The following is a 26,626-nucleotide window of genomic DNA, read 5'->3' on the forward strand; positions in this document are numbered from 1 at the left end:
AGAAGTTTGCATATTCGATTTTACAGCATCGGTAGAAGTCTAAGCATTGTTCGATCCGCTGCCTTCGTATGGCTTCCCCAGGGCAGAAATTAAAGAAATTAACCGATACATTTTTCGCGAGAGAAAGATAAAGGCGAATACGTAGAAACCCTATGCTACGTAATGCCACCACTTTTTTTTTTCTATTGACTATAATTGCGTTTTGCGTGACATAGGCAAAAAAATCTCGGAATGCGCAGAAATTCAACGTTTCAAAGCAACCGAATCTATTGCTTCACCACAGTGTGTGGTACAAAATAAGCGTCCAGCGTGGTGGTGCAACGGACTGCAATATTGCGCAGTTGCAGGAATTGCTTTGTCGTAAAAGTAGAAATAAAGAGTGGTCATTCAAAGTTTCTTTGCAATCCGTAAATCTCTACCATTACTACGAAATAAAGAAACGACGCGTCCTACAAGTAAAAAAAAACTTCCCCAGGTGAGGCTCGAACTCACAACCCCGGCATAACTCACAAGTACTGTCTTATAAGTACCGTGCGCTAACCAATTGCGCCACTGGGGAGATGGTGACCGGCTCTCTAAAAACCGTTATAAACTGGGCGCCGCCATAGTCTAAGAAACATTTGCCTCTGTGTTATTCGCTTTGTACTTCGTTTTTGAACCGACCAAGCATACTTTTGCGCCTGTCTTTCGCTTCAGCGTTCTGCGGATTGTCGTAAGCCTCTGTGAGACCGCAAGACCTTCGCTGGATGATAGCGAAAAAGTCCCCAGCAAATCGAGACCTTTTTGAATGGCGAAATGGCGCGCTTTACGTTAAGGAAGTTTTGTGCTCAGCAGATTTGAAAAATTCATTTTCCCGTGCAGAACATCACGCTACCTAGTTTGCTCACAAATGCTGAGACCAGAGCTATTGGGATCATTCTACGTTACAAGCAGTGTTGTAGAGCTCTTGCTGAACATTCGTGCAGCGATGATTGTAGCCCGAATCTTTGTCCAAGCACTGAATGCTACAGTCGCGGCTCTCACATGGTCAGCTCAGCCGCGGATAGATTTCTTGGGAACATTCATGGTGCGGAATTGTATCCAATCTCCGCGTTACTTTGGGCACGGCGGGTAAGCAGGTCCGGCTCATTTGGCAAATTTTGCCAGCTTTTAAAATCGGCGATCATACTGTGACCCCAGTCTGCAGTGGTTGAATTCAACGTATTACTGAACGCGTACTCACCACAGCACAGCATACGGAGGTCGAGGCGTTATTTGCGGGGCACTTGTAGAACAAACTGCTTGTTCTTGTTGAGTTTTGCTGAATAAAGACGTTATAATTATTGTTGTCCCACTTCCGATGTCGCGTTCACAATTACCTCGGCCCGTATGCAAGCAGCACATATGCTGGCAGCAACTTTGCAGTGAAATCGACACAAATAAGCAGAGCATATCTCAAGACACAGTAAAATGTCTGCTGCCTCTCTGTCGAGGAAAATTCAAGCCAAGCCAGACCACGAACCAACATGGGTGAATCTTTATTCTCTCACTCCTAGAGACAACAAATCGTACATCTGTCGACGACAGCAACAAGGGTAAGAAAAGCATGTGCAGTCCATGACAAAAAAAAACAGTTGACTGCTTCTTGAGCCTGTGTTCTCAAGACTAGTCCTGCCTGGCAGCCAGGAGCTCCTCGAGTTCCCCCACAGTCGTGACTGGCCGGGCACACACGAAGTTGTGGCAAACATATGCGGTCGGCTTGCCATCAACCAATCGGTACATGCCGAAGTCTGGCAGCCGCTGGAGCAGTGGGTTTTTGGGGTCTTGGTCCGCCAGTATGACGCTCACGAAAGGCAGGAAGTGTCGTCGCAGGCATGAGAGCAGCTCCTTGGTGCCAGGGTCGTCCCTTGGACCCGCAATGACCACCTGCCAGACACAGGGCATCAAGACAAAATATTTACATCCACTGAACCAACCCAAAAGACATGTAAATCATATCGCTGTTGGACATAGGACATTGATTTTCACCATACTTATTTCATCACGCATTTCAAGATTTTGAAATTTAAACTAGGAAAGTGTGTAGCTCTGTAACCAAAGCAGCTATTCAATAGCTGTCAGAAATCTGATACTATTTTTTTTTGTTGCAGCGCTATCAGCTGATAAAAAGTTTGAAGATTTGTAAATTGTCAAATACTCGGCACTTCTCGCTAAAAATGAGGTCTTCGATCGGAAATGGTACTAAAATTGTAACAACCACTAGCGTTTAATTTTTTTTTAAATCCAATGATTGAATTTCACCCCAATTCGTGCAGCAGGTATCTGAAAGAGCATCATTACATTCCCATGCATTTGGAAGTGAAAACTGGAGTTGGAAAATGAGCTATTCTAAGGCAGAAATGGCAACAGTCCATTACTGATTTGAGGGCTTCGTATATAAAAGCAAGCCCATGGACTACATGGAACATCATACGCATCAAAGGATATGGGGCTCACAGTTTGAGATTCACTACCTCAGACACAACCAACCATACAAGGTACCATAAAAGGTACCATGAGGTTCCATACCCGTCACCATCTAAGGTAAAAAAAAAAACTAACACTTTCTCTCTCCAGGTCTCAGTTCAGCAGCAAATGTTAAGTGGGTAGACTGGAAGAGTTAGTCATGCTTTGCTTGATGGGACAGAACCAATGGAGGCTATCACGTGTCAGACATGGGGCTAAATGGTGTTTATCGGTAACTCGCAGCTTATTTCAAACGTCGGCACCTTTCAAAAAATTCAGAACAAGTGAGCGGAAAATCAGAGAGTGAAATGTGCAAAGGTCCCTTCTGAACGCACCTACCCCAGGCAGCGATATGCAGCGTCTTCTTAAATGTTTGGTCAATCTCCTAGTGTTTTGGGCTCAAAGTTCAACGCCATGGGACTGAGTGAATTGTTATCTCACGCACCACGCTTATCCTGTGGTGCCTTTCAAGGCTTAGTAATATGTAGAGAGTCACGGTACAGGCAACAGCCTAGGTGTTGCAATGAGACGCTCCAAGGCGTCCACTACTCAAAGATAGCCTGCCCTCGTAGAAGATCACATACTGAAAAGAACATAGTATAAGTGCTGTGTGGCAGTATCCGGTGCGGAAAAAATGTGACACCGTGCCAATAGTGGGCTTGTATCTATGCAGAACCGAAGAAGTTGGACGGCATAACATCCCAACCATAACATACGTGATGCGCGCATGTTTTACACTTGCCTAACGCTTGCTTGGAAAAGACTGCGGCAAGCTGTCGGGCTACTTGGTGCTGCATAATTTTTTCACCATCATGTAGCACACAGGGACGGAGCACCGAAAAACGTGGCGACACAAAGGCACTGAACAGCAGCGTGACTTTCTGAAATAGTGTTGAAGTTCAGCGCTTGTGTACCGTCAAGTTTCTCGGTGCTCTGTGCTCGTGGGCTATGCGCTGCTGAAAAAAATGCAGCATACAGAGAGGCGTGCAACACAAGACAGCCACATTGACACCACGCTGTACTTCAGGTCTGTTCCAGCAACCTTTTTACTCCCACACAGGCGTATTTGTGTCTACAGTGTGAACGCTTTGGTGGTCGCACCACACCTGCGAGGACGCCTCTTGTAGTCATTTTAGATGTAGAAGTGTGGAATGAAACTCGGGACTATGGCTGTCTAATACAAGCCCCACTTAGCACACACTCCGCACCCACCTTAGTACGTATTCTGCTTACTCTCCACTTTTCAGGCCCTTTTAGCACACAAGATCCAAAGAGCATCTGTCCACAATCAGAACAGAACAACATGACAGATGGGGCAGTGATGTGCACAGTTAGCAACAACCGAAAACTGAATGCTGCAGCTGATGTCCACCCGCAAAATGCCCATGACAGTGCACTTGAGTCAACTAGGCAGTTATTGTGACAGTTTTAGGGAAACACTTTGACCACTGTGGAGTTGGCTGACCTTTCCACACACTCGTTGGTCGTGTGTTTGCAAGGAAGGCCGCTTGGAAGTCGACAACAAAGGGACCCGTCCTGTCCCGGCCTCCCCTGCTTGCAGCGGACGTCCTTATCTCCTCCGCGCCGTCACGGGCATAACCCGTCTTAAGAAGCCTAACCATGTACAGCTGTCGACATGTGTGCGTTGTCAAGGGGTTGCCGAGGCTTTGGGAATGCACGAGATGTGGCTGAGTAGGAGCTGAGTGACCATGAAACACATTATTCCCGTAACGACTGCCTTCTTCTCTTTTGATGTTCTGTAAACAACTTTAGTGATCGTCTCGTCGGCATATGTTTGTCGCGTGTGCAAAAGAGAAAACAAATGACAATGTTAGGAAAGTGGTAACAGCTCTGCCGTGGGTGCCGTGGGAGAGGGTGGTCGCGTTTGTGCTGTCTGTGTATTTGATTGCAACCTATCCTTTCCCAAATGGTTAATCAGTACACTTTCCCTAATCTGTGATTAGTTGGCGGAAACCTTATTTTCTTTTCCCTAACCACTGATTGGTGAGGTGCGTCGCTTGTAATCTGATTGGTGGCTGTCCCCGCTAAGGGCAGAGGCAGAGGGTTTAAAAACAAGCGCTCTGGGTTGAACAGGGGCTGAATTCGTCTGATCAATGGTTTAGTCATGTTGTAAATAGTTTTCTCCTTGCTTTGTTTCTTCTTGTTTCATTTATGCTGTAAATAAATAGTTAACCTTCTCCTTGCTTCGAGTAACGTGAATGTTTGCGAGTTAGAACCACCGGGTCATCAAGAAACCCCGATTTCATCATCAACAAAGTGTTTCCTCTCATCGCCACCAGAAGGGGGAAACTCAACTACCACCATGGCTAAAGAGCAATCCAGTAACGCAAAACTTGCCCTACAAGTAAAAACACCGAGCCTCCCCAGTATAACAGGAAATAAAAAAAAAAAATGGGCAAAGCACATACAGCAATATGCTGCCTGACAGTGCTGAAGGTATTATAATCAACAACAAAACTTTGGCTTGACATATGGTAGCTCTTCCTTGAAGTACGTCATAGTTTTAGAGCACAAACTAAACAATGCATGATAGATACCCAAATCACACCACACAGGCGCTCACTTCCAACCAAGTTATTTGCCCTTTTAAAAAAAGATCAGTTAGAAGTGATCACCTGGGTGGTGCCTTCTGTCCATTGTTAAGATTGTGCTCCAAAAATATGCCTTACATAAACAAACAACAAACTGCAACCCTCTGCCCTGCCTGCGGCTCACCTGCTGGGCTCCAGCCTGCAGCCTCATGAGCCCACACACCATCTCGGGCAGCGCCAGTGGCACCAGCGTCATGCGCTGGCCATACAGAGCAGCCAGCTTCTCGGCACGCTCACGGAGGTCACTCCGCTGCAGCAGCACCGACAGCCGCACCAGGTTGCTGAGCGACACAGAGTTGGCGCTCGGCTCTGCCCCGTCCTGGTCTGCATGAGAAAGGTGCACACCATCACAGCAAATATGCTTGTAACATGTTTCCGCATGCAACATAGAGTACATACAGCTCACGTCCTGTTTCATGTTACGTTTTTAATTCAGTTCTAACCAATCCCCTCTTTAATGCTATTAGGCCACAGGTTAAGGTAAATAATAACCCCAAATCTTATCCAAAAGTCCAAATATCATGTACTATGCTTTCAAACCTTTTACTTGAAACTTGTACACGTCTAATACAAGAAAGCAAGAAAAGAAAAACATAACTAGGCTTCAGTTTGAACCACTCACACAAATAGGAAGTATTTCTTTCAAATGAAACGAAGTACAGCATCACAAAAAGTAAGAAAGCCACAGAAGTGAGAGGTGAAGCCAAGAACACTGAGAAGTACTCACAGCATAAGGTGGAAAACCACAGTGCACCAGAAACAATATAATCGGCATAAATTGCCTGTTTTGACTTTTTTTCCGGGTGCAGGCTGATGAGCACAATATTATTCAGCGAAACTGTAGCTAGGTAAAGTATGGACTGATGACCATGCTCGGTCGCCAGTCCATGTCTGATGCCTCTTACACATATTATCTTGCTTCTCCCCCGTCCTAGTGGGCAACAATGCAGTCAGTGTTTATTAATAAAAAAACGTTATGTCCCTTTAGCCCAAAATCCAGCGCCCGTCGCCGTTCATGGCCCGAAATTTGGATGATGTCAGAACGCCAATATGCGAAGTCATAACACATGTAAGCGAACATGTGTAGTCATGAATGACGAAACGTAACATAAGAAGGTTCTGACTCATAGTCATTTCAGCAACATATCACGACTGAGCACTTGACAAGTAACGTAACGTAAGGTGTATAGAGTTTGCACTAAGTATGCATAGCCACACCTCATAGTCATAGTCATAACTCATGACTCAGTCATTCTGCAAAGTAGAATGACTCGGCACTTTAATTCTTTCGCATTCTAATACACGTAAACAGTCTTAAGTGTCTCTGCCAAATCTATTTGCCATTGCCACACACCATCTTTGAGGCGCAGGACAACCGAAGGGTCCCCTCCGCTGCTGATGAAGTAACCCTGCTCGTCTGAGTCCCAGAAGAGGGCATCCTGCTTGTCCTGCAGCTCCTCGGCCCACGTCAGGTGGGACACGTCAAAGGACGCCTCGTACATGTCCAGCAGAGCCTGCACCACAAAGGCATAGTCCTCCAGCACTCCCAGGATGGGCTGTGATCTGCACAGGGGGAAGAGAACGTGGCAATGATGGATGGAACACGGGGGCCAGGAAGCAACACAAACCCAAACCAGCTGACAGAACCGCCCAAGTATCAGTGCACAGAACTTAAAGCATTACGTCAAATTTTTGTTCTCAGTGAAAACCGATCGTTTGACTCTTTTCAGCTATGCTCATGTCTGTCCAGCAGCAACAGATGCATTTAACGCTGACAAAACTGGATCAAGGCAGGACACTAGTCTTAGACCTATTTTCCTCACATTTAGTCCAGTCCTAATGAAATTGAACCACTTTGCTCAGTTTTTTTGTGCCAACTCCTAACCTTAATTTGCTTTATCCACAAATTAGTTAGTTCCTAAGATAACTCATTTTAATTAGACATTTATTAGTACCTTGATCCAAAAAAAATGGCTCAATAAAAAATAATTTTTAATGCGTGACTACACAGTCTAATGAGTAAAGAGTGCAATAATCAAAGCCGTTTTTCCATTTTAGCCTTATTAGTAATTTTACAGCACTTGGAATAGCAGCATTCAAGGTGAGAATATCGTGCATCGTTGAACTTTGCAAAGTCATAAATTTCTGAACCGTGACTGAACAATTATGTCTAATTATTTCAAACATTGCATTTTCAGCTTCCCTTAGCAAGCAAAATGATATCTCTGTCTGACCTAGATTTCAAGACATCGACATACTAAGGTAGCCAGGTGTCCAAAATTCTCATGACGTTAAATCATCTGCTCCTGCCCAAATTCAGCCAGCCCGCACAATAATTTTTACTGTCAGAATACCAATTTCTGGAAGGCAAAAAATTGATAGAGCTGGAGCATAATGGCTGCAGATTATAAAAATGTCATTTTTTATAAAATCGATTTTTCGATCATTAATGGACCCAAAGACCAGTTGTGGTTGGTCAGCAGAGTAATACAGGATGCTGTACACCGCAATCTAGAGTACCAAATGTTTCTTTACGTTGTATCTTACTACAGTTTTGTTAAGGACCGCAGACATTAAAGCTGGTTGACACTGCATTTTAGGATGCCTAACAAACCAAGCGCACACATATAAAAGCAGTAGAAAGACCACATAACACAAAGTTCCAAATGCTTGTTTGCCGACACTGGGACACATTTCAGGGCATCACTGATGAAAATGCCAAGCAGTGGCTTAAGAAACACAGAACAGAAATGTGGAGACTACACTAACACAAGATGAACCTAATTTTGAGGCCATGTCTGCTTCTATGATTTCCTTTACATCCTTGACTTTATGTCATGCTTTAACCTTGCACTCTGAGGCATGTGCGTTGTATAGTACAAGCACAAAGTGCACATGCGTATTACACATTTATACCGTGAGAGAGACATGAGCTAGCTAATGTGTGCACAGATACCTGCATTGCCCAGATCAACTATGCATATTATGCATAACACGAAATATGCATATTATGCAACTATGTACCTATTATGCAACTTATTGTACACATTAGGACATCATTGCCTTCCATCTACGCGCTATTTCTTTCTTCCCTTCTCTTCCAGTTACCGCAGTGCAGAGTAGAAGGCCAGACTCTCCACCTTTCCAGGCATTCTCTCTCTCGCGCACTGAGAACAGTGGCATGCAGCGGCACTCAGGATGGCTCACAGACAGGTGTCTGCCACGACATTACTTACACCCTGCCTGCACCCACACAGTCAAGGCAAGTTCAAAGCATGCACGGTGCTCACATTTGAACGACTGAGCTATCCGCACCCCGGTAGGCACTTCGCAGCAGTCTCTTCTGCTCGGCGTCATAGAGGTGTTCCTTGATGAACGCCACAGCCTTCAGGGCACGGTCCAGATAGGCCTGCTGACCCAGAGCACGAGCCGCTGCCGCAAAGCCGGATATCATGAGCCCTGTAATGAGGAACAACAAAGGCAGCCCATCATGAAGAAGGCACAGTTCCACAGTGGACGGGACAAGCATAGGGAAGCAGCTACAGCGGACACCTGGAGAGGCGAAAGATTATTTATGAGAGAAAAACCTTGTGCTGGGCACACTGTCATAAGTATAAATTAACATTTCACTGCTATTTCCTTTGTGATCCTTTTTCATTTTTCATGTCCATTTGTTAAGCTAAGGACGTTACATGCCCACACAGCACAAGGGCTCCATTCCATCCATAGATTCACTCTCGCTTAAACATCACCATCATTACCATCAGCAACATATACCACCTCCACGCCTATCATTCCTGCACCCACAATGAGCACCTCAATTTGAAACAGCTCAGTCACCTTTCAGAAAGCTATATGCAGACATAATAGACACTTTCAAATGCACGCATGCTGTGGTGCTAAAAGATAGCAAAGCAGTAGCACAAGGCAAAGCTGCCAGGAACCACCCACATGCCCACCAGCCTCCCCCCTTTGTTTGTTTTCTTCACTGCACCTGTCATGCTGGACGCCCACCTTACATGGACAGATGAGCGACCATGTGTGATGCAGAGTTGCACACAAGATGCATGGGTGTGTGCAGTGAAGGCCTGTCCTCCTCCCCTACCTCCTACCTGCACTTATATACCTAGAGCTACTAAACACTTCGACTGGCACCAGCGCTTTGTATTACCTCAGCTGTTGATGAAATTCCCATTACCAGAAGGATGAACGTCTGGCGAAGTTAACTGTCTCCGGTTCTGGCATCTAAAGATTTCACGAGCATAACTCAAGTGAACCAACAAAAAAACCTGCTTCTTTGCGCACTGGCCAGTACCACTTACCATTCCAAGAGGTGAGGAACTTGTCGTCGAGGTGCGGCTTGGGCCGGCGCAGGCGTGCCTCCAACATGGCCTCCCTGGCCTTCTCCAGCAGGGCGTCCAGGACACCCACGTCCAGGCCAAAGCATGCGGCCACCGACTCCTTGGACTCGCGCACAATGAGCACATTCTTGCGCTTCAGCTCGTCGTGAGGATCCTGCACGACATCGGCTAGCCCTGTCATCAAGACAAAACTTTGGCACCGCCGGCTCAGCTTTGCACTGCCTCTCCAAAGAAGTTAGAGATACACGAATGCTGCCATTAGTAAGGAACTGCAGTATTTACTTGAATGAGATCTGTACCATTCAAATGGCAAGCAGAAATACATCGCACTTCAACTTGCTTGATCTGAACTAATGGGCTTTTTTCAACCGATGGCTTTGTCCCACCAATATCTTGTGTTTATAATTATAAAGGCTGAATTCCATATATAATTTAAACAAATTTCCTGTCCCCTCTGAGTTACAACTACGTGGAGTCGACAGCACTAAGAACTGATAGGTGTAGGTCTTCGATTTCAAAGCTCGCATGGATGCTGTTGATGCCCGCATTCATGTCAAGCACAACATGGCTATGGAACACAAACATTCACCGGCACAAGTTTTAGGAAGCTCACACATGTCAGCATCCCATTAAAGCAACAGGGCATCACTCACATGTAGCCCTCATGTTAACTGTCAACAGCACCCAGAAGTTTGTCCATTTGCCCACAGGTGGCATGGCAACCTGCAAGCCTCCCAAAATTTCACACCAATCGATACTCAACTTTTTCTCATGTACCGAGACTATGGAACATTCCTTGTAGCCCCTGCCCACACCTGCATGGGGTCCACGTTGCCGTTTGGCCGGATGTCGTAGTAGCGGCACATGACGTCCGCCAGGCTCTTGTCCGGGCAGTTGGGAAGGGGCTCCGAGAGCAGGCGGCGCACTTCCTGCTCGTCCCACACGCAGAAGGCGCCCTCCTTCTTTTCGCGGGCGCCGTCCTCCGGATACGAGTCGGCATCCTCCGCACTGTAGAAGCCGCCACTCTGCAGAAGAACCACAAAGGGTTCGGTCAGTGCCAAGGGTAACTCTGCCGAGCTGAGTCGCTCAAAAAGCCGGAGAGTTTCGGACTTCGTTCGTCTGATTCGCAATAAATGCAGTGCTAGAACAAAAAAAATAATAAAATCTGGTTAACGGGGCAGCATTGCAAAGATGCACACTGGCAGATGCAAACTCTCACACTGAGACACCAACGACCACCTCATAGCGCCAGGTGTGTCACTGTGATCAGGGTAGCTGCTTGGATGAACTGCTTGCTCATGACAAAAGCCGCAACATTTGAAACAGGGAGGTGAAGAGGGAAGCACACAGCTCATGCGCTAACTTTAAACTTAATTTATTTGTAGCATGATCAAGTTTATTATATGCTTCTACAGCATAACAGTCAAACCTCTTAATAGCGAACAGGTAAAAAATAGTAAAATAGTGCAATATAGCCAAAATTCATAATATAAAATTTTGCCAAAAATGAGTCAAGAGCAACATAATTAGGTGACAACCCGGGCTACCCTAATACAGATAAGGGACAGGCCCGTTCCAAAGTTCTAGCGACATTTCATTGGCGCTCGCGGCGATTCCGAAGGCCGTAAAAAACCAGGTGCCAGTTAGGTTGGCTTCCCCACGCATCACTGCCAGCACAAAACAGCAGCAGGCCGAGTGCCTGTTAGGCTGGCTGCCCTGCATTACAGCCATGTTGCGGGGAAAATAATACGTCAGAGCTAAAGCAATTGTCGCCTTCACCGTTTCCGTGTCAGCCAAAACGAGTAGCACAGCCACACAGCAGACTAGTAGTTGCTGCAATCCTACAATTGTTTATGCCACTGCTACAGGGATGCTCTTGACGGGTGCAAGAGGCAAGAACGCATGCCGGCCGCCTGGCTCTTAACCCTCCACACCGCTATGTGTACCTTTCATGGCGCAGTTGGTGAACGAGTGATGAAGGCCCTTGCCGCACCTCCACACTAGTCAGCTGTGTAGCGCAGCGAAGCCTGTCACCTGCCATTCAAGCGAGCATTGTTTGGCAATGGGAAGTTTGATATATATGTTTTGCAGCCAATCGTGTTCAGTATATAAAGTAAGAATTGCATTTTTTTTTTCAATATTTAAAAGGAGTTTGATACAGCCAACAATTCGTAACATCTGCAATTGATGTATAGACGCACATAATAACCCCCGTGCACTACAAGTAAAGTCTGCAGAAAGGTAGTGCACATGTTGTCCACCTCTTTGTCCCTGTTTCACGCTCGACAGTTTCCGTAGTGTCACTGTGCTGTGCAGGAAACGTCAGCAGAGAAAAAGCAGCAACAGTACAACACAAAGCCAGCAGCACAACTGACCACAGCAGAAGTTCATGCAGCCTGGCATAAGCACCAGTGCAGCGCACACTGCCTTGGATCCTTAAAGGGGCTGTGAAGGGGGCTGTAATAAAGTTGCGGCATTCCTGGGATATTGAAGCACGCTGTTTCACGAATAGTGTCCAGCAAGAATTTTTTTTAATGTGCTTTGTAGAACCTGAGTTATCTGTAGTTAAAATTTGAATTTCAGCGTCTTCGCGCCTTTCCCTCTCCTCTCGTCACTTTTTGCACCCTGGAAGGTAGGCGCTCCTTCGCCGACCCCCCCTCTGGGAGCGGAGCTTCCCGACCCGCCGGAGATAAGCGGCTTATTGGCCGCGGCCACGGCAGTTGCCTGACGTCTGAAAGAACCTAACCAATGGCCACCTCTCACCTTGTCTACGCCGATGCGGGGGACGGAGGAAGGTGCGAGCATGAAAAAGTCACCGGGAAGGGCTCGCCAACTTTGACGCGTGATTGCGGGTTGTCTGCTGCGTGTAGAAGAGTATTATTTGGCTCCGGTTTTCGTAGCAACGCAGTGCAGTGATTAAGTGAGTTAATGTGCTCTCCTCAGAAGGCGTTTCAGAGCCCCTTTAAGGTGTTTGGATGCACCTTAAACTAAATAGCAGCTTTGTGCAAGAGTGCGAGGCCTGCAAGAAACTTTATCGTCAGGCAGATGTCCTTTCACGTTGCAAAAAGAGCCCCTGCCGCAAAGGTTGGTCACAAGTATTGTTTGGGACATCAGAGAATAATCTCCTTTGAGAGTGAGGCCAATTCCTCGTGAGCTCAGTGCCATCACCATGTGCCTCAATTTTCATTCACCGCAACCAACACACTCTTACACAAGCCGATATTTTGGGCACCTCGATTAATGCTAACTTCTAGTCGGATATTTTCCCCACTTCCCCACCCCAAAGGAGGGCAAGCAGAGAGTCCAGTGTCTTTTTTTAACTCTTCTTCATCTTTATTTTTTGTTTTATCCCGAAAGTGAGGATTGGGGCGTGGGAGGTAGCTGTGTCCAGCTCAAGTCTCAAGAGCCACGAATGGCTCATCACGAGAGAGAGGGCAGAAGCCAAATCCAAAGGCATTCCGGACTAGGAATGCTGCCCACATCTTTGTCTCTTTTTGTGCCGAAAAACATTTTCTCTGAATGAGTTAGATTTTGGGCTAGTTGGTTTTCTGACAAAGCATTCGTCTTCTTAGTGGAAAAGGCGACAGGACACGCAACAGGACACACGACAGGAATTTCTGCATCCTGTTGTGTTTGCGCAAAAAAAAAGATGAAAACACATTCCACAATAATTCCAGAAAATCACAGACACCCACTTAATCACACTGCGGGAATTATGCCAACACCTACCTCACCATTCTGACCCGAGTGCGAAACCGCAAGACATGCCTCCAAGCGTCGCTGCCCAACTAAACTGTGTGGGAATAACCACTAGTAGCCAGCACTAGTGAGCTCTAGTGCTGGAGGACATTGAGAAAAAGTGGGCAGAGACAGCCTTTGTTGCCATTCCAGGGGCCCTGAACTAGGGCAATTCACCAAAACAAACCCAGTATTTGTCTTTGTGCTGACTGTAACCGAGTTAGCTGGTGCCTAAGCCCGATGGAAACAGCTGGACAGTTGCAGAGGCATAGAGTAAAAGCACAACTGTAGGATGGTGATGAGTGCAGCCTTGTGTTGTCTGTTCAGCTGGTCCCATCAGAGTTAATTGTTTCCCTCTCTCCCCTTAATTTCCACCTCTCACAACATTCAGACAATCGGCACAGTGTGGGCACTGACCGGGTGGCTGAGGTCCCGGTCGACGTAGCAGAGGATGTCCCGTGCTACGTCGGCCAGCTGCCGGTCGTGAGTCACCTGGTGGGCCTCCGCGTAGGCCCGAGACAGCTGTGCCTGGTCGTAGAGCATCTTCTCAAAGTGGGGCACGTGCCACTTGCTGTCCGTCGAGTAGCGGTGGAAGCCCTGTGTAACACAGCAGGTGCAACAGTGAGAAAAAGGGCACCTGTGCAACATTGCCAGTATCATTATCGCCATCAGCATCTTCACACAGTTTAGCTCTGGAGACACTGGGACCACCACAGCAGCTCAGCGGCACACCTTTCGGTAGTATCCAGATGGAGTTAACAAGCCACATCCACTGCCATAAAAAAAAAAAAAACGGTAATGGTGGTGGTGGTATGTCCAGTGGTGGTCCAGCCATTTCAAGTTCTGGAGCAATTTTCGAAGCCCCTTTGTATCAGAACGATAATTCTGGCGCAACCCGAGAGCAGCACGAACGTAATAAAGGAGTCACCGAGAAAAGTTTGTTACTAACGAGATCAGATTCAGCCATGTAGAGCTAGGAAGAAAAAAAACAGAAGAAAGTGCTCACAAAAAACAGTGACGAAACATTTTACTAATGCTGGCACTGTATCGCACACAAGTTCAGCCAAACATGCTTGACTAGAACTCCAAAGGACACATTCACTCGAACCATTCTTTTTTTTCACGTTGCCACTACCTCAACGATTCTTGGGAATTTTTTACAAATTCATCAAGCACGCAAAGTGAATCAGCAAGGCTGAAATTCCCTTGTTCCAACAAAGCTTGACCTCGCTGGACCTGCTCCAAGCTTTTGTTCTTCAACCCAGAAGATATGACTTCTTCAGCCCGCTTCAGGATTCACTGACATGCAACCTTTAGATGCAACCGACATGATACGCGAACACGAAGCAAGGTAGACTCCGGAGAGGCTCTCGCTATCCGAGCTGCATGCCAAAAAATGTGCCGCAAGTCATGCATCTTTGCAAGGACAACTGGGAATCTTCGGCTGAAGGTGCAGCCAATAACGCTGGGTGCAGTGGCGTAGTCTGCTGCAATGCCTGCTGCACGTGCGCAAGCACGCTGAAATGGCAGCCAAGTAGAGGGGGGCTTCAAAAAATATGACTTCACCACCTCTCCCGAGTTGTTTCCTCCCTTCATGTGTGCGAGTGAACTGACTGCTAAATTCTACCACAAGCCAGCCCACCCTGGATTGCCAACTGCGGAAACGTTTTACTAGGCTGACAACTGAAAGCCTGAATGGTTCCAAAAGTAGTCGTTTTCCTGTGACCACGTCTTTTTTTGGCACAGCTAAGGCACAATATTGATCAATTTTCCGCTTTTGGAGCAGAATGGAGCAGCAAAATGTGAATGTATCAGAATGGTGCAAATGGAGCACCACTGCATGTCGCACATGAGAGACACCATGATGAAGGACTCCAGATTAATTTCCATCACCTGGGGATCTTTAACGTCCACCGACACTGCATAGCACACGAGCACCTTAGGCATTCCACTTCCATCGAAACGCGACCACCACGGCCTCGACCCAATCCCACAGCCTTGGGCTTGGGCTCAGCAGCCAACCAGCATGGCCACTGAGCTACCGCAGCAGGTCATGAATGATTAGCCGCAAAAGCTTGCATTTAGAAAACAGTCAGAGTTAGTGTCCCTGCACAACATAGTGTTCTTTATCTTCATTTTGTAAACTTGTAGGATTCAAGCCTCTAAGTGACCTGATAGTGATGATTTAATATGATCTGACCTGATTTTAATAGCATAAGGGCAGCTTGGCCAAACAGCGTCACAGCCTAACATTCAAGGTTATTAGGCGCACACTTCTTTGCTATTGCAGTCATATTTACCTAGTCCTTGTGCCGAAAGCACACCACCCGCTGTCGTGCACCGCTCTAGTGCACAGAAATGCACTTTGTTTGACTCGCTGCACTTTGAGACATGAAATTATTGGCACAGCGCTATACGTATCGAATTAGTTTTTTGTGGGAAGCGTGGGGGCGCAGTCTGGTGTCATTCAGAATATTCTTGACTACAGAACTAGCGCACTGTGGCTGCAGTGCAAAAAGATGAACAAATTAACACAAAGAGTCAAAACAAGATGACCAGGAAAATGCCTGCAAAGCTCTCGTAACATTCCTGAAGAACATGGCAATCAGCTTCTTTCTCAGCTGCACATGTGTAAACTCACACAAGTCATACAAGCTGGCATTTTCCTCAAGACAATGCAAAACTGCAACCTCAGACTGATGTTGAGCATACAGGGAAGTTCATCACTGATTCTGCCATGTGCGCATTCTGTAAAAGCTACGTCATTACGGCACTTGATGCCAGCACAATACATAAGCCATCCACTTTCTTTCGGGCATACCGCCAAGTAGCAAAGCGATGATTCAGCATGTGCCAGCTTCGGGAGAGGCTTTTCAAACAGCAGTGGACGCCAAACAAGGTCAACAGTTATCATGACTCTAGTCTAAATGCCTCTGATTAACAGAGAATTTCCTGACATGCACAGCCTCAGTTAAAAATCTCTGAGCCAGGCAGTCTGCTTTGCAGCCATTTAGCGGAGCACTTGAGCTCAAGCTCTAAATATATCTGGGGGTGAGACGAACACTCACCCTCAGATTTCAAGAGCTCGGGCTGCTGAGCCCAAGATCGTGGTATCGAATCCCGGCCACGGTGACCACATCTCAATGGGGGGCAAAATGTCAGTGCATGTTAAATAATCACAGGCGACAAAAACTAATCAGCAGCCCTCCAATACAGCACTTCTTTCTCTGACTCCGTCCTTCATTCACACCATCGTGGTATTGTGACTGCACCTCACTTTTACTTACGGCCAACCCACCCTCGTATACAATAGAACACGTTCTTGGGCAAGTTGGTTCATAGCTTGAGTAGATGAAGCGCACAAAAACACAGCCCACAGGAAAGGAAGACACGAGACAGGCGCTACTTGCCACTGTTTATTGAAGTCAAGAATGGCTTATTTATAGCCAAGAAGAACACGTGGAGGAAAGGGGACAAAACAATATAACAAACAACAGGTAAATGACTAGTGCGAGGGGAAGGGTACTACATACTACAAAGAGGGGAACAAAAGTGATTCAAATCTATCTAAATTTATCTAAAAATTCTATGTCAGCACCCCATTGCTGGTCATTCATAAGAATGAAAGTATACTTTTAGATAAATTTAGAAAGATTTGAATCACTTTTGTTCCCCTCTTTGTAGTATGTAGTACCCTTCCCCTCGCACTAGTCATTTACCTGTTGTTTGTTATATTGTTTTTGTCCCCTTTCCTCCACGTGCTCTTCTTGGCTATAAATAAGCCATTCTTGACTTCAATAAACAGTGGCAAGTAGCGCCTGCCTCGTGCCTTCCTTTCCTGTGTGCTGTGTTTTTGTGCGCTTCATCTACTCCAGCTCGAATGCAGTGAAGCCGCAGAAAAAAAATGCAAAACTTGCCTTGGCAATGTGGTCGTGGATGCCTCCCTGTGCCATCATGAGCAGGGTGCGGACAGCCATCTGCAGCGCCTTCTCCGCGGTAGCCCTCGTCTTCTCCGTGGACTCCCCTCGCAGGAGCACTTCACGATGTCGCAGGAGGAAGTTGAGGTTGACGCACTGCGGGAACTTGGGGGCGCGGCCGAAGCCACCCATGGCAACATCGTACGACCGCTCGAGCTGCCGGTAGCACGTGTCAGCAACCTGAGCGGCGGAAGGGCAGCGGGGTGTGTTGCTTGCCGCGGGAACGCCGTCGCCGCCAAACATGCGAAGGTCGGAAGCCTGTTCCAGGATCTCGAAGATGCGGGCGCCCTGGTCGTCAAGCTTGGCCCGATTCTGGCGCCACTGTGAGCACGATGATGGAGAGATCAACACCATTCAAGAGCAAGTTGAGCTAACTCGTAGAACAAGTAATAAACAGAAAGGCGCAGACACAACAGCTGGGATTAAACGGCAGCTTCGAGGGTTTCTGATCTTCACACATTTTGTTGAAACATTTACCTTTAGTTTCCCTCTGTCTCTTCATTCTTCATTTCAAAATTTGCAGCCGTGTGGCATTCTGTTGAAAGGGCAACTCCGGGAGTTATTTTAAGATTGCGAGTTGATAGTCATATCACATTCCTTAGAGCCTCCTCTTTACGCCACACACACACGAAAAAAATCAGAATGCCGAGTGGAGCCATCTTAAAACAACGAAAACAACAAACTGAAACCAAAACTCAGTCCATGGCTTGGGGCAATACTTCAGGTGACTCTGTGGCGACGTTACAAACATTACTAGAAAAACGCTCGTGCATGCATTGAATGGCTGCAGTAGCAACTGACAACAATGAGTCATTTGATAAAATGCCAGACAACCTAATACCACAATAATTTTTTTTTTTTTTTACTGAAGCAGGGAGCAGGTATGTATATACGGGGCATGTTTGTGGCATCGAAAATGTAGTGTTGCCCGTAGAAATCATCTGAACACCAAACTTTAAAACTGACTTATGCCAGAACGAAATTTCGCATGGCTGTCAAACTTTGTGGAAGTAATCAGTAATGAGAGAAGAACCTACAGCACGAGTTTCATTACAGTATGGTAACCTCAAACAACCCCAGACGGCAAGTTTCTACCATGCTGATGATTACTGAAAACATGTCTGCTTCAGTAGCTGCTTGCGGGGTTGCGCAGACCTGTGGTTATTGCAAAGAAAACAACGGGCAAAAAGTCGCTCCCCGATTAACTTAAAAACCACTCTGAACCCAACTACCACATGAAGCCATGCGTGAAGAAACTGATGACGATGGTGATGATTAGATTTTTTCTTAGTGCAAGGGCAGTATGGCTAAAGAGTGACGAGCCTAATGTGGTGAGGCGGGGTCCCAGCCCTGTTTTCCAAGCGTTTCACCCTCCCCCCAAAAAAAGACGAGCATAAGGCCAGGAAAAAGCTCAAGAACCGGTGAGTATTCGGCAGCACCGGGGATTGCACCCAGCACCAACCACCCACGTATGAGGTGGTTTCTTAAACCACTAGGCCACCGTTGTGGTATGTGAAGAAATTAATTCCCGACAATTTACGCAATAAGCTGCATTCGATGGGATATTGTGTGTGACGGGGAAGGAAAACAACACGGTCTAGAATGTAAGAATGTCATGTCATGCGCTTGAAACATGGAAAAACAAAACCATGGGGGGCCTCTTATCATTGGTTATGGCCGATTCACACGACGGACTGTTGGCCCGCACATCACGTATTCATGCATCACCAAATCGAGAGGCGTGCTGTCGGCCCGCGGACTGGACAACCAAGGAAGTTCAAGTGCCTCTTCTTTCGCGGGAATTAGCGGCGGCCCGCGAAGATGCCCGCGCCAGCTCTAACAACCACCACTCTTGCCAGTATTTCGGCTGCCGCATTTCGCTGAGTGGCCTTGACTGGCGTGCTGTTTTGACAAGCTGCACTGCGTTCTCGACCATGACAAAGCGATCGACTGGGCTAACAAGACGGCCCAGGCCTTTGAGGAATCGGACAAAGGGCCGCACCTGCACCATTCAATCGCAGTCATGGGTCTGGAGGAAAAACCAGTTTGACCAGCATTACCAAACGCTTTAAAATAATCTGGCAGCAGTGGCACACCCAGCACGTCGTCTGCTCTTTTGGTCCGTCGCATCCGCTTGATGTCATCGGATCGCTGGCCAGTTTTTAGTGGCGCATGAACACGTGATGTGCGGGCCGCGGGCGAACGGACCGTCGTGTGAATCGGCCATTAGTGGCTGCAGCAGTGCCAGTTGGCATCCGTCAAACATTATTGCTGGCGTTCAGTTTTCAGTTTGCATTGTTCTCGCAGCAGTGCATCTGTCCCAACTTTCCCACATTTCAGTACCACTGCAGTAAAGCAAAATAGTGAAGCATAGCCAGACAAGCTGGCCAGCATCTGTTGCACCTGTTCGGCAATGCTGGTCAGCAGAGTCTTGAAACCAGGCTGGCCATAGTATCGGTCCTCGGGTGGGAAGTAGGTGCCCCCAACAATCGGCTTCAGGTCGGGTGTCAGCCACACACTCATGGGCCACCCGCCGCCACCTGACGTAGCCTGAAAAAGTGAGGCATGGTGAGGGCCATTGACCCAATGCGCAGTCACATGTTGATCAAACAAAAGCCGACTTCACAAGTTTTCGTATTTAACCGGCGATTTTCCACGACTTTTCCATGATGTCCCATGCAAACTGTTCATGTCATAACAACACATGACATCTCTTCTTATTTTTTAGTTCTTCCTAATTTTCTACTGAAAAAAATTACGCTTATGCTTGTAGCTCAAATGAAAATTTAGTTGTGGCTATGACAAACGCTGTCAATTTTTTTTTTCTCCAATTTCTGCCTCTTTCACACCTTTCCTTCTTTTTTAATCCCTTCCGTCACACCATTGTCTCGCTGTCCACCCAATGTCAGGTGGGTACCGCATCTCTGCGGCTTCAGCAGAGCAAGGACAATCACACCTCAAGCTATGCCGCATATTAAATGCAGCCCCATATCACAGCGAAGTTTCGAGAGTAATAATACAGACAGATATCGCGGTAAAAATGTAGTTATGGAAAAAAGGAACAGGCACTCGTTACTGCACATAAGCTATGATTTGATAATTAAAGTGACTCAAAGCTGCCTCCTCAAACATTGCTGGATCAAGATTTAAGCTCACTGCCAATGAAGCAGAGAACACGGCAGTGGCGCCGAATTAGCGATGCTGGAATGGAAGTTGCCGCCCCCGCAAACTATGGCGAAAACTCATTATGAAACATGGAACAAAAACAGTCACCCTCAAACTGTTGGTAGCTGGTCATCTGAATGTCCAAAATGATCACACAAGCCGAAAAACCACCCGCTCAAGCAAAACTTAACTTAGCACTGCTGCCACACACACACACACACCTGGATAAAAGTCATGTAGACACGGTCAATGTCGGGCCGCTCCTCACGGTCCACCTTAACGTTGACGAAGTGCTCGTTCATAATCTTGGCAATCTCCTCGCTCTCGAATGACTCCCGCTCCATCACGTGGCACCAGTGGCAGGTGGAGTAGCCCACTGCACAGGGGAAACACCAAGAAGGCAACAACCAGGCATTGGCACACGAAAACAATGCAGTGCACGTAACCCCTTGAAAAATTAAGTTCTTTCAGATGTGCGGCTTTTTCCGGAAAATTTTCACACCACCAGTTTTATGGTCCTGCATGGGTTACACTACGTCCGAATGTAAGAATGCCTGCAAGAGCACAGTAAGGATGATCGAGAGAAAAAGCAAGGCATAACTACTTCAGTGCAAAACAAACGTACAAATGCTCACTTTTTCAAAGCGTGAAAGAGTTGCACAGAAACCTCTACCACAGTTATAACTGTGTTAATAAACCGCTGTTCATTATCATCATCAGCCTGACCACGCCCACTGCAGGACAAAGGCCTCTCCCATATCTCTTCAGTTAACCCGGTCCCGTGCCAGCTGCGGACGCCTTATCCCCTGCAAACTTCCTAACCTCATCTGCCTGTTTATTATGAGAATACACATTTCAATTTCTAAATGCATTTGAGCTGAACAAGACCGTGCCTGAAGTTTAGGAACATACAATCCAACAGATCGTGAAGCACCATATGAACTGCTTCGCAGGTATAGCTACTTTTATATTCTCCAACGCAAGCGTTCCCAGCATTCAGTTAAAATACTACGAGGGTCATCCCAAAATTAAGGTCACCAGTTCTTTTATAAATCGAAAGAAATGTTTACTTTAAGCAATTTACAAATCACTTAAAAGGCAGCCCATTTTTCTACTTTTCCTCATAATCGCCGTTGTGGTCTATGGATTTTTGCAGACGCTGGGGCAGTTTTTGTATGCCCATGTCATACCAGCTTGCTGCCATGCCGTTGAGGAAGCGTTTGACTGTATCTTTCACTTCGTCATCATCGGTGAAGGGCCTTCCAGCTAGGTGTTCTTTTAGCTTTGGAAACAAGTGGTAGTCACTTGGTGCCAAGTCCGGACTGTAGGATGGGTGGCTGATGACGTTCCATCCAAACTGTTGCAGGAGAGCGACGGTTAGGCAGGCAACGTGGGGGTGAGCGTTGTCGTGGAGAAGACTCACACCCTTGCTCAGCATTCCTCTTCTGCGATTTGGAATCGCCCTTCTGAGTTTCTTAAGGGTCTCGCAATATCTGTCCGCGTTTACAGTGGTGCCACAGGAGCCATGAAGTCTAGCAACAATACCCCTTTTCGATCCCAAAACACAGTTGCCATGAATTTTCCGGCTGACCGTGTTCGCTTGAATTTTCACGGCTTGGGCGAAGAGGAGTGCCACCATTCACGTGATACTTGTTGGGTCTCGGGTGTGAAGTGGAATGCCCAGGTTTCGTCACCCGTAACACTGGAATCCAAAAAGGCCTCCTTTTCATCTCCGTAATGCCAAAGAAATTCGCAGGAGGAGTCAACGCGTTGCGCAGAACCTATCTTGCGCACACCTTCCAATATTTCAACTTTGCTGTCAAAATCCTATGAATAGTGCTTCTAAAAATTCCAGGAACCGAAGTGCAGAGCTCGTCGAGTGTGATCCTCCGATCGTGCCGCATCATTTCTTTGACCTTCGCGACTGTCTCGTCAGAAATTGACGGTTTCCCACTTCTTTCTTCGCCGTGAATTTCAGTGTGACCAGCTGCAAACTCCCTACACAACTTGAAGAAGTTTTTAACATCAATGCACAACTCTCCGTACACTTCCGTCAACTGGAGATGAATTTCGATTCGTTGAACGGCTTTTGCATCAAAAAATCGAATAACTGCGCGAACTTCGCGCCTGGCGGTAGCGACAAACGGGAGCTGCATTTCAAATGGCTGCCGTGCCAAGACTGACAGTCCCTTTCGCGGTGAGTCATGGCTTGTTTGGAAGACGGGAAACAATGAGCACAGCGGCAAGGCGAGCAGCCACGCAAATAGTTTCCCTGTGGCCGCAGCCCTTTGGGGACCTTAGTTTTGGGATTACCCTCGTACCATCTACACAGTCCATACAAGAGGATGCAACATATGTAGGCAGTGTTTGACTTTTCAGTTTTACTTTTTGAAAATTCAGTGGACCTTTTTTGTGTGTTTATTTCAGAACATAGTTTTCATTCTTCTTCAACGACTATAATTTTCTATGGATGAATTACAGTGTGCATGCATGTGTGTGTGTGTTATATACGGTAGCATTCCTGTGCGGTTAAAAATCACTTTGGGTATGTTTTGGCCATTTTGTCAGCACAAGCAGTCAATTTACCAGTAATTAACATACACACTTCCATAAAAGCTGCTTTTGTGAAAGGAGATGATATCATGATTCTAAATTAACAGCCGAAGTTAAATGCTGGAACTATCACACAAATATGCAAATTTAAATTCATTTTTAAAAAGCTGGTTTCCATGTTGTCATTGAGCTGCTGCTCTGGGTACAGGGATAGGCTGGGGCATCACGTGATCTGCATGCTGACTGCTGAGATGGAATGAGCGCTGAACCATTGCAGTAGACAGAACATGGCACTTTTTGTAACAACTGTGCCGCCGTATCACTATAGCGCGAACTCCTGCCAATCAGCAGACACTTCACCAGCGAAAAAAATGCATCTCCACCTACTGCGGACAAGATTATTACAGCATTTTGTGCCCACCACAAACAAACAGCCCCAAAACACTACAAAAGTTCTGACAGCGCTCTCGCATGCAGTATAAAAATGGCTAGTTGTTTCTCATCACAAAACACTTTTTTCCACAGTTGGACAGCCATAAACCATACCTGTTTAGTTGATGGCACCCAGACTCAACCCAAACTTGTTCTCAGGCTGCCTAAATTGGCTACATGTCAAACACGCTCATAGATGAAGTCTCCTAAGGGTGAACTTACCTGACAAAAAAATGAGTTTGTCCTCGGCTTTGGCCTTGGCAAAGGCATCTTTACCCCAGGGGTACCTGATGAAGGGATGGATAGTTTCGTTCCAAAGCACATTTCCTCACTTTGCACATTCGTTCAATGTCATTATCAAGGTTCAGAAAAGCATAACAAGGCGAATTAACAGTTTCTTCAACAAGACCAAATGCTCTGAATAATATCAGAAATTAGTTTTCAGGGGAAAAAAAATACGCAGTAACTGTCTCATTCGGCGGACACCTCAACCAAGCCGTAGGGTAAGGGAGGAAGGTGGGAGTGAAAACAGAAAGAGAGAAAGAGGTGCCGTAGTAGAGATCTCTGGATTAATTTCAGTCACCGGGGAGGTTTCGGCTGGCATTTGATCTTGTGTTCTCGTGTCAGCAGCCAAAATTAATTAGGGAAACGAACCCAGTAACAGCACATTCAAAATTACCACCCGCACATGACCGCATAAAAGTAATCATTACGTGCTTTTGTTACCCACTGCCTACACTTGCATCAATATACAGGACTTGTACGCTGAAGCCCCCCTCTCCCAGCCGCTACCAATCACAATGTTTGGACCCCTCTTTCAAGGTTCAGCCATACATACACCTCCACTACAGGTAGCTTCAAAAACTAATTTTTGCGTCGACCGACTTAGATTGAAATTCTCAGTATATGCAGTGCGCTGTAAAGGTTTTTATTCGTTTTACAAGATGCTAGCTACATTCAACAAATAAGCAGTCACACTATAGAGTAGGGACAAAGGGAAGCACTCACAATACAAGCACACAAAAGTGTCCATATTAACGACCATAAAATCAACACACAAATTTTCATACAAGCGACTAGCTCTGAAATGTCAAGCAGCCCAAGATATACCAAATATTATTAATGATAAATAACAGAGGCCTAAAACAGCAGTAATAACTTTATTCCGACAAAAATTTAAAAAATAAGCTGAGGGAAAAACCCTTCACAAGCCCTTAGATCCTTCGTGAAAACTGACTGCACAACGCTGAGTATACAATGCCCTTCAAATCGCGCTTATTACATGCCACTTAACTGGCATGCACCAGTGTTGAAGCCTGGGCCAGCACTTTACACGAAAATGCCAATTCCATCCCTGTGTGTCATCATGAAGTTTTCTGCTCACCAATCAACAGGGTTACTGGCATGTTGCAGGAGGTACGGGGACTTTTCATTGGCTAGCCGGTTCTTCTTACAGGCGGCTGTGGTTGAAGCAGGTGCTGAAGAAGTTGATGCAGCCATCTCGGCCGAAGAAAGCAACGGTCGCCCAGACCGTCTGCGAAGTTGTTGACAAGACAGATTAGATAGGCACACAACCAAAACAGATTCCCTGAAAACTAACGTCAAATGTTTACGTTCTTGGTCCTAAACACATAGTATTGCAGCAACTGCATAAAAAGAAATGCATCCATACTTGTCATATAAACTGGTGGGCTATATACAGCACTAGTGTTAAAAGCACTGAACACTCTCTATCTGTATCTGGAGCCTGGCAACAGATAACGTTCAGCCTTTGTTGGGTGTCCGATGTTTTCCATCTCTTTTTGCGGGTAATTTTCCTTTGGCCGGAAAACTCCAGGCAGTGATAACGCTTTGTTGTACCCAGTCTAGGCTCTGTTGCAGTGTCAAGCGAAATGCTGCCCAAAACACTTTTCTCCTTTGAAAACAAACAGAAGTTATCTTGAAAACGAACAGAAGAAGGCTTCTAGAGCAGGGGGCTAAAACACTTGTGTAAGCATAATATATGACATTGACATCTCAGAGAGGGCATTACAATGCATAAACAAACACAAGCAGACATCCTCGAAACAAAAAAGTATGAAGAGCCGTATGCAAGGTGTTTGGGTATTTGTTTTTTTAAATAAGCAAGACACGTTGTAACACCTTACAGAAATTAGACATGCTCAACATTTTAACACATCAGTCGCTTTAAATGCTTAGGTGTAGATCTATCTTTTTATTTTAACAATTTTGTGTCACGCGAGTTGCAAACCAATATGGCACACGTCCGAGCAGCACCTAAGTACAGTGTACTAGAAAGTATTCTAGTACACAACACCAGTTAAGACAATGACCTGAAAGTTTTGTAAACAAACAGACGATCGCTGTGGTTTCGCCACTCGGAGAACACGCTGAATACAATACCGAACCTTTCAGGCTCGCATCAGGGAGCACTCATTACCTACTTCTGGCTAACAAAAAAAAAATGGAAGGAAATGAAATCTGTAATGAACCTACCAAACTAAACTGCGCCCATCACGCAATGGCATGACGCAGCACACTCCAAAAAGCAATGACGCCCTTATGCAAACGTTTCTCAGATCCCAGCGCTCCGTGAACAACAGAAAAATTCAACAATCAGCCCCAATGATTCGCCACTAGTCGAAGCGACTGCTACTTAAATGCGTCGCTTGCTTCTACGGGCAAAGGGCAGGATCAGTAATGACGTGCACAAGCAGCTTGGGTGGAACTATTTCGGGGAAAAGACTCCTAACACATTATTGCGTGCATTCACGTTTCAATACGAGGAGAGAGTAGAAAAATCGCAGTAAAGGCGACGTTGCACGCGTGCAGAATTGTGTAGATACCTTGGCGACGAGTTCGCTATCAAGGGTCCCCCAGCAGCGCAGCAAAAGCGCATTCGATTCTCAAGCGCGTGCGAGCGCGCACTACATCGACGTGCAAACAAGCGGACAACGTTGCGCCCAAGCAACGCTGATACGCGATCACGGCAGCAGTTCATTGACGGGCCTGAACATCGATGGGCGCTTCGCACGATGAGCGCATGAGAAAAAGCCGAGGTAAACACGAACACACCTACGAAATATACAAGATAGGGAAGACGCCTCTCGCCCTCTGTACTAGCTTGTCGACGCGATCATTTCTTCGGTAGTAGCTAGTGTGTGCTGTCACTTGTCTCTTTGTGCTCTGCAGATCCGTTTTTACAGGATAACGTAGTTTAGTGGTTGGGAATCATAACACGGTAGACGGCTAAACAGCTAAACTGGTTAAATCGCCGTCGCGAACCAAGCGTGACGTCACGAGG

General features: G+C 46.5%; 1 protein-coding gene and 1 non-coding gene across 6 annotated transcripts; both read right to left on the minus strand.

Moving 5' to 3' along the window:
- Window positions 1–467: 467 nt before the first annotated feature.
- On the minus strand, window positions 468–559 carry TRNAI-UAU (transfer RNA isoleucine (anticodon UAU)). Its single transcript is given in 2 exon segments — window positions 468–503; window positions 522–559. It is a non-coding gene; the product is annotated as a tRNA-Ile (tRNA).
- A 937-nt stretch (window positions 560–1,496) lies between these two features.
- Window positions 1,497–26,560, minus strand: LOC144101736 (spermatogenesis-associated protein 20). 5 transcript variants are annotated; one of them, XM_077634869.1, is made up of 13 exons: window positions 26,398–26,560; window positions 24,707–24,856; window positions 23,545–23,609; window positions 20,559–20,713; window positions 19,576–19,722; window positions 17,113–17,493; window positions 13,613–13,792; window positions 10,273–10,482; window positions 9,419–9,611; window positions 8,387–8,555; window positions 6,451–6,659; window positions 5,221–5,420; window positions 1,497–1,905 (listed from the first exon to the last, which is right to left on the minus strand). In XM_077634869.1, exons 2-13 carry the CDS (start codon window positions 24,820–24,822, stop codon window positions 1,645–1,647), a joined length of 2,286 nt encoding a protein of 761 aa, XP_077490995.1. In that variant the 5' UTR covers window positions 24,823–24,856; window positions 26,398–26,560; the 3' UTR covers window positions 1,497–1,644. The 5 variants fall into 5 exon arrangements, with proteins under 5 accessions (XP_077490995.1, XP_077490998.1, XP_077490994.1 ...); XM_077634872.1 differs by having other exon boundaries at window positions 26,402–26,547; XM_077634868.1 differs by lacking the exon at window positions 26,398–26,560 and adding an exon at window positions 26,169–26,372.
- Window positions 26,561–26,626: the final 66 nt, after the last annotated feature.

The sequence above is a fragment of the Amblyomma americanum genome, chromosome 8 (assembly GCF_052857255.1).
Source record: "Amblyomma americanum isolate KBUSLIRL-KWMA chromosome 8, ASM5285725v1, whole genome shotgun sequence".
NCBI lineage: Eukaryota > Metazoa > Arthropoda > Arachnida > Ixodida > Ixodidae > Amblyomma > Amblyomma americanum.